Here is an 8,029-nt window from a genome sequence, read left to right as displayed (position 1 = left end):
TATGTATCAATTAAACCAGACGAAACCAATTAATTGGCTAAACTTCAAGCATGCCTTAAGGACATAAAAACTTGGATGTCTAGCAACTTTGATGTTAAACAGACAAAACTGAAGTTATTATACTTGGCCCTAAACACCTCAAATGCATTTTCTAATGACACAGAAGCTCTGGATGGCATTAATTTGGCCTCCAGCACCACTGTAAGGAATCTTGGCTTCATCTTGATCAGGATCTGTTGTTTAACTCCCACATAAAACAAATCTCAAGGACTGCCTTCTTTCATCTACGTAACATTACAAAAATAAGACACATCCTGTAAAAACTAGGCCATGCATTTGTTACTTCAAGGCTGGATTACTGCAACTCATTATCAGGTTGTCCCAAAAAGTCGCTTAAGACTCTTCAGTTGATCCAAAATGCAGCGGCACGTGTATTGACAAGAACAAGGAAATGGGATCATATTACTCCAGTATTAGCTGCTCTGCACTGGCGACTGATAAAATACAGAATATAATTCAAAATCCTTCTCCTGACTTACAAAGCAATTAATGGTCAGGCTCCAGCATATCTAAAAGATCTCATAGTACCTTATAAACCAACTAGAGCATTATGCTCCCAGACTGCAGGGTTACTTGTAGTTCCTAGAGTCTCTAAGAGTACAATGGGAGCCAGAGCCTTCAGCTATCAAGCTCCTCTCCAGTGGAACCAGCTTCCAGTTTGTGTTCGGGAGGCAGACACCCTCTCCACATTTAAGAGCAGGCTAAAGACTTTCCTTTTTGATAAAGCTTATAGTTAGGGCTGGCTCAGGTTTGCCTTGGATCAGCCCCTAGTTATGCTGCTATAGGCTTAGACTGCCGGGGGACACCTCCCTGCTCTCTTCCTTCTCTTCCTCTCTCCTCGCCTCCCTCTCTTCTTCTCCCTCTCTATCTGTATGCATTTATGTAAATGTATGTTACTAACTCATCATCCGGGGTATCATCCCCAGAGTGTCTGTCTCTCATGTGGCAGGTTGCCACTGATAAAGTTTACGTCAGGATCAGGAATCGTGGCTGCGCCTGCTGCCCTGGTCCTGCTGGACACCGTGGAAGCCTTTTTGACATTTTCCTGGATTCATCCATACTTTCTCTTTTTCAACATAATTTCTGTCAAATGTTGTATATGTACTATGTTGTTTATCCTGTACACACGACATCTATTGCACGTCTGTCCGTCCTGGGAGAGGGATCCCTCCTTAGTTGCTCTCCCTGAGGTTTCTTCCATTTTTCCCCTTTAATTATGGGGTTTCTTTTAGGAAGTTTTTCCTTGTGTGATGCGAGGGTCTAAGGACAGAGGGTGTTGTAACCTGTACAGTCTGTAAAGACCACTGAGACAAATGTATAATTTGTGATATTGGACTATACAAATAAGATTTGCTTTGGATTTTCATGCAGAATAAATGCCGATTAACTAGAGAATGAAGCTATATAGTGTGTATAAATCTGAAACAATTAGTCGATTGAGAGAAATCACCAAGTTTGAAAATAAATACGTCAAATTTGACCTAGTTTGCAATTTCTGCTTTCCTTAGTTTTGTCACAGTAAAATGGATGTTTGGTGTTAAACTGTTGACAGACCAAAGAAGAAGAGCAATTTCACCATTTTATGACATTTATAGAACAATGTTTGATTCATGACAAAATAATTGGCCGATAATTGGTTGATTATGAAAATAATAGTTTGTGTCTGACCAATTGTATATCGTACAAATAGTCACAGTGATTCTCATCCAGCCTCACCGGCACATAATTGGCTGACGAGAGAAAATCCAAGTGTTTCATTCAGGAAACATGAATAGTACATTAATTACTCAGACTCGCTCATCCTTTCAATAAACAACTGTTATATTTACAAAAAAAAAAAGCAATATCCCATCTTCACCTTATTTTGGTTAAGATCAGATCCTAAGACAGAGGCTTAAAAAAACAGTTTACACCCATGAACAATCAGACCTGGAAACAGTGCTCTCTGAATAGCTTTGCACATGTTCTGCTGAGAGCACACTCCCAGGGCGTTGGTAATTACAATGTAATCTGATACGGCATGGGGAGGGGGAGGGGGGGAGGGGGAGGGGGGAGGGGGGGAGAGAGAGAGAGAGAGGACAGGAACACGAGTCAAAAATCAACAGTGTGCTGGTGTGCAGCTGCAACATCTCTCGTCTTGACAGTCCGATGGCAGGTTGTGGAGAAAAAGTGGAGGGAGGGGGTAGAAAGAAGAAAAGGGATGTGGAGTTTAAGAATCATCACATAAAAAAAATCTTTAATTATATTTCCTTCCATCTGCTTCACATAGTAATAGAGCTGGCTTTACGTGGTGAATTGAGTTTAAGGCCAGAGTCTTGAGTCCTGCAGTCTTGGTTAAAATGCGTGCCTATTCAAATTGTATTCTCTTGTACCCTTTAAAAAAACTAAAACATGAATGTGAATTAAATTTTAAATCAAGATTTTCCCTCAAACGGAAGAATGAGAAAAAGCACGCACTTTAACCTGAAACATCAACGCCATTTGTTACTGGGAGTAAACGGGGTGAAGCTCTCTCTCTCCTCCTGTCTGCTCATTCACCCCCCAGGCGGAAACCTTCGCCCCATTGGTGACGTCCTCTTAATCCTCCTCCTCCTCCACCGCCTCCTCCTCCACCGCCCTGCTCCTGGGCAGCTGGTCTGCTGGGAGGGACTCCAAAGCCTGACACCCCTCCTCTCCTGTTAGGAAAGTACCGATACCTGGAGAGAGATGTGCAAAGGGATGTGAGGGGGGGCGTTCGAATTAAATCTTTAAAACCGATGACATTGGAATATTTGATTTCAAGGAAGTTAGGACTATGCAAGCAGGTGATGAAGCAACAATTCCTGTTTAATAAGAAAACGAATGCGACTAGCAACTCTAATGTCCTCTTGGTACATCTGGGACTTTGTTGGGGCTGTGCGTGTCACTGTGCGTGGGTGACTAACCTAGTTTTAGGATTAATGAAGTCCTACTCGTATCGAAGTGAAAGCATATAACTTCACGTCTTTGTAAAAGCACGCATTACAGATGGCTCAAGTTGAACCGAAAAGAAGTTCTGCAAGATTTGCATAATACACTTAACTTTCATTTTAGTCGTTTGTCTTCCAAAGTGGTTTAGGTAAATACACACAAGCTCTTAACATGTTTAAACTCTGTCTGATAACTTCCCTGGTTGCCTAGTGCACTGCATTTTAAAACAAGCCTTTGTAACTCTAGCTCAACAGCAGCCACTGTGGACACAAGTGGAAATGATGGTGTGTTGAAATAAGTAACGGTGCGTTCTATTCCTAATGAATTCAACCTTTCATTTGAAGAGGGAAAACAGTTGCATAGTCTCGCTTTAAAGCTGTGTATAGCACATCCTCTATATCCCCAAATCTCAGCCATGAAGTCGGTGAGTAAATTGTTATCACTGAAACCCAGGGTGGGGAAAAACAATGAAAAAACTTACAAGAACTCTGGTGTGGAGAGCAGAGAGCGTCCTCCCAGGTCCATGGGGTATTTGAACATGAGGAAGAAGTAGAGGTGACCCACCAGGTTCCCTGTCAGTTCATTCACAAAGCTGCACAATAGAGAAGAGAATTAACCTAAAAAACAACATTACACAGTGCTGGTACACGTCCAGTGAAACATACTGTATAAGGTCGTTCCCTATTTAGAATACAGAAACCATTTCCTATTCATTGAAAGACATTGCTTTTGTATGTATGCAGTGCTTTTGAAATATAACTATTAAAGAGTGTCTTTGACTCAATTTATTAAAAAAAGTTACTTACGAGCCTCCGATGATGAAGTTGAAGGCCAGGATGACCCATGGTAGATAATGTGCCTATAGTAAATATCAATAATATGACCATTACAAGCCGCTTCACATTCAGGTAGTAAATATTACCTGACATTCAATACCATAAAACATGCTTTTTAATGTGCTCTGATATCACTGTAAAATATGAAATACCTTTAACTAGATACAATTGTAACGAGTGTCGGTGATAAAACTTGCCGTACCTTGAATCGTGTTCCGAACCAGAAGGACACGATGGTGTCTTTGTTGAACTGAGCCCAGACGTAGAGCACCGACATGATCAGTGGGATCATCAGCAGCTGACAACACAAACAACAATGTATGAAGACAATCAACACTTAGAACAAGTGGCTCCGGGACACGCAAGAGCTTGTTGTGAGAAGCCTGTGTAGAGAGCCGAGAGTGAACAAGATGTTTTAAGCATTTCATAAAGTCTAATAGGATCAGATGAAGTCAAGACTGGTTTAAGAGCTGCTTGTTTTTAAAAGAGTAATATAAACTATATTCCTAACTTGACTTAGAGGCGGATTTGTTTCTGTGTCTGTTTATTTCATTAAAAAAAATATTTGTTTATTTATTTTTTAAATGGTGAAAATGGTACTCGGTAAGCGATGGACAGAGAAAGTCATCAGCTTACTTTGATTGCAGTGCATTTCAAAAATCATAAATGTCGACTGGAATACTATGCAGACACTAAAGACTGAGTTCGGATTTAAAGTGCAGCCCAAGTCAAATGTGGCATTTGGTACATGTACTGCTAAATGACATGTGCATAGTGCAGTAGTGATGGGGGGACTTTTATTTAGTCAAACCTTTTCTTTAGGTAAGCTGAGTTTAAGTGGTCATCTGCATTTTGAAACACTCCTTAGATCTCAAGGGACAAATGCAAAACAAATGCTATGTTTTATATACAGTATACATTGGTCATCATTTCCTGTTGTGGTATAAATACAGAGAGAGGAAGATTCTCACCCGCATGTTCATCAGCAGCCCAGTTATCTATAGATGGAGTCAAGGACAACAAGCTCGTGGCTCGATACAATCACAGCTGGAGCCTTAAGATTAGAGCAGCAGGTGACTGGAAGGCTGCCAGGTCAAATCCCCACACCGGCTGACTGTCACCCGCCACTTCTGCCTCTTCCCCTCCCACACCTAACCCCCAACCTCCCATTCCCACAATTTGCCTGTGGTCACAATAACTAAACGCATGTTTTAGATCAGGTTTAAGGAGAACAGGATTTTTCTCATAAACAAGAAATTTCTGTGAAAAGCCAGACAAGCTGACAATCAAAGCTGAACAAAACGACAGTGTCGAGATGTGGGCCGGGCTGTACTGCTTGTGCTGCATGTGACCTAGATTAGGTTTCTCTGCTCTGCAGGGGTAGACTGACACTGGGCCACTGGCACAGAGCCACATGACATGCACAGCGCTGCAGAGAGGAGGGGGGGGGGGGACAGATGAGATATAAATGCAGTGGGGCAAAGAAGGCAGCAGAGAGCTAGGATCAATGGTGGGGTGGGAAACAGGTTGTAACCTTAGATACTGACTGTACAATTTATCATTTAAACAGGAGCTTTTAAAGAGTTTAGTACTTTGTGATGCCAGTCAAAAGGATACAACAATACAGATCCAGTTGAAGAAGAGCATGAAGATATAGTCTGCAGGTCTGCTCTCAAACGCCCCTGGAAAATAATACCAAGAAAAAGATTAGCACGACAAAAAGAGCAGCCAGTGTGTGAGTGACTGCAGCTGTGTGAGCCACCGAGGCCAGCAGGCTCACCTGTCTCTAGCCGACTGGAGTAGTGGTAGAGGAAATACAGGTTGACCAGGTACAGAAACCCAGTATTAGGGGTTATTGGGAAATACAAGGTGGCAGTCACTGGTCTCCAGAGCTGAAACAAACAGAAAAGACATTAGTCTAATGTAGTAAGACATCAACAAAGCTGTGTGTGCTGAGACTTTAAGGGCTTTGCTTGTAACACACATGAAATCTCATGTGGATTGTAAATGATAACTTCTAAGCATTGTAAAAGTGGCACCAGACAGCTGGTGTTCCTCTTCAGAGTCTGTTACCTCACAAGTACATTCAAAGGTTTTGTTTGATGCTAACAGACATCAGACAAATACAGCATTTAAGAGGCGGCTTGAGGGCTGCACATTTCCTGTGTTAAATTACTATTAATCACAGGATATAATTACAACATACAATACTGAAGTGGAACAAGTCTTAACTGTGGCTTGGTTAGAACACAAAATGCTGCAACCTTTATTATATTTATTTTAGTCCAATTAAATGTATGTATGTGATTTGTCAACAAAAATGTTGATAACCGAGTCGTCTTTTCAGCTGTTAAATCAAACAAGAATGCCAAACCTTCTCTGATCCTAGCCTCTCAAATCTAAAAGGATTTGTTGTTTTTCTGAGTTTTATCAGTTTCAATTGGCCGTGTCTAGATGGTAGCACTAGATTTGCAAAACCCCTTGTGAGATTCGCTGCCTGACAACCTTTCCTAGCCTTAGCCAGTTGAGGTTACTGCCAAACCTGAACGGTCTAGCGAGAGTTTCGCAAATCGAGGGTTACAATCCAAACACAACTCTTTAAATTCAACTTCACACAAAGCAATACATTTGAAGATATAACTATGCGCTCCCACACATTGTAATGGCCATTTTTACTGTGTGTTTGACATTTAGTATAGACTATATCAGTAATGAAGGAAAAAAAACACCCATTGCTAATCTAAAAATGGACTTCTTTGTCCTCCATCTCCCCTCTGAAGCTATATGAGGCAGCATAATAGTTACAGTGATGATACTGTTCTCTTTCGTTTACCATCTGAGAGATAGCAGGACTTCCCAGATATTTAAAATCAATGTATGGTGAAGAAAACTTTAACGGTGTATAAAGGATAATCAGGAGCTTATAATATTGTACTGACTGAAGTGCCATTTATTAATAATGGTATTAATCATCATTTTCATCATCATTAATAACCCACAGTATGTCGCATGGTTGAGTTTACATTTCTTATTGGGTTGCCAAACAACAAAACGACTTACCGGTAAGTAAATAGAGTAATACAATAATAAGGTATTCAGCTGCAGCACTGTGAGTTTCTCTGAGATATCAATAACCTATTGTAACTATCACACCAGCTTGCTCTCTGGCAGGTTAAACCGTACAGTCCTATAACACTACAGAGAGTGTAATGATTGCTCAAATGGAGGAAGAAGCATTCATACCCTTTATGTCAGTAAAGGCAGCAATGCCGCAGCATAAAAGTAGTCCATTACATGTAAAAGTCCCCAGGTTAATTAAAAATATTATCATAGTAAAAGTACAGAAGTATTCACAGGAAAAAATATTTTACAAAAAAAAAAGTAACAAAACTAAAATCTACATATATTCATATTGCATCATATTCTATAAACTGACTATATCTTAAGTAATAAAATATTCTTCAAAGAAACCAGTAAGTACAAAATACATCAAACATTTTGAGAAGTAAAAAAAGCTAAAATATTTCCCTCTGAAATAAGTTAAGTACTTGAGTGCAGTATTTGAGAAAGTGTACTTAGTAACTTTCCACCAGGTGTAAGTTAGTATGGATACAGGGACGCTTGCTGATTAATGATATGATGGGAACGTTTTAGAGGAAAGTCCCTTTGTCATTACTCCAACATTATTTCTTCGTCTTGCACCAGCACCTGGAAACTAACTGCTTTTATTCCTCCAAATACCGGAAATGTAAAACATCTGCTACCATATGTGGTAGTCAACATACTATTTGTGCACTGATGTTATATTTACACCACATTTCAGTGTTGCTAAATGTAGTGGCGCTTTGACAGCATCCGGAAGTCATAACCTCCTGCGTCTCGCCCTCTCATTGGCTGCCACACAGCACGGGCCTGCTCAGTTAGCCTTGCTAGCTACCTGCTAACTAAACATCCACATCAGAAACACAACAACCATAGCATTCATCAGCTACTTCTACACACACAGGCGAACAGAGACAAGATACACTTACATGAAATCTGCTTAAGACCAGCTCTGGAAACAGCATGAGGTTCCTGAAATCAATCAATCCTAGTTTCCCAATAAAGGGAACAGCAATCGAGGCAGCAAACCAGGTCCGGGTGATGAAAGGGATGCTTCTGAACCAGTCCCCGAGATCTGACAT

At 40.6% G+C, this 8,029-nt stretch overlaps 1 protein-coding gene across 1 annotated transcript; it reads right to left on the bottom strand.

Annotated features, from left to right (window-relative positions):
- Positions 1 to 1,625: 1,625 nt before the first annotated feature.
- Positions 1,626 to 8,029, bottom strand: derl1 (derlin 1). Its single transcript, XM_029452584.1, has 8 exons — positions 7,877 to 8,029; positions 5,626 to 5,737; positions 5,463 to 5,527; positions 4,817 to 4,843; positions 4,048 to 4,143; positions 3,816 to 3,868; positions 3,491 to 3,601; positions 1,626 to 2,756 (listed from the first exon to the last, which is right to left on the bottom strand). Exons 1-8 carry the CDS (start codon positions 8,027 to 8,029, stop codon positions 2,591 to 2,593), a joined length of 783 nt encoding a protein of 260 aa, XP_029308444.1. The 3' UTR covers positions 1,626 to 2,590.

This window comes from Cottoperca gobio, chromosome 16 (genome assembly GCF_900634415.1).
Source record: "Cottoperca gobio chromosome 16, fCotGob3.1, whole genome shotgun sequence".
Lineage (NCBI taxonomy): Eukaryota > Metazoa > Chordata > Actinopteri > Perciformes > Bovichtidae > Cottoperca > Cottoperca gobio.
The sequence above is the reverse complement of the archived record's forward strand: the minus strand, read 5'-3'. Positions and strand labels throughout refer to the sequence as shown.

Excerpts from the sequence above, each read along its gene's own strand:
- derl1 (XM_029452584.1), bottom strand. The coding sequence starts at position 8,029 with ATGTCAGATCTCGGGGACTGGTTCAGAAGCATCCCTTTCATCACCCGG. Across the intron at positions 5,528-5,625 it reads CTCCAGTCGGCTAGAGACAG|GGGCGTTTGAGAGCAGACCT; the intron begins GTGAGCCTGCTG and ends ATTATTTTCCAG. Across the intron at positions 3,869-4,047 it reads GGTTCGGAACACGATTCAAG|GCACATTATCTACCATGGGT; the intron begins GTACGGCAAGTT and ends TATTTACTATAG.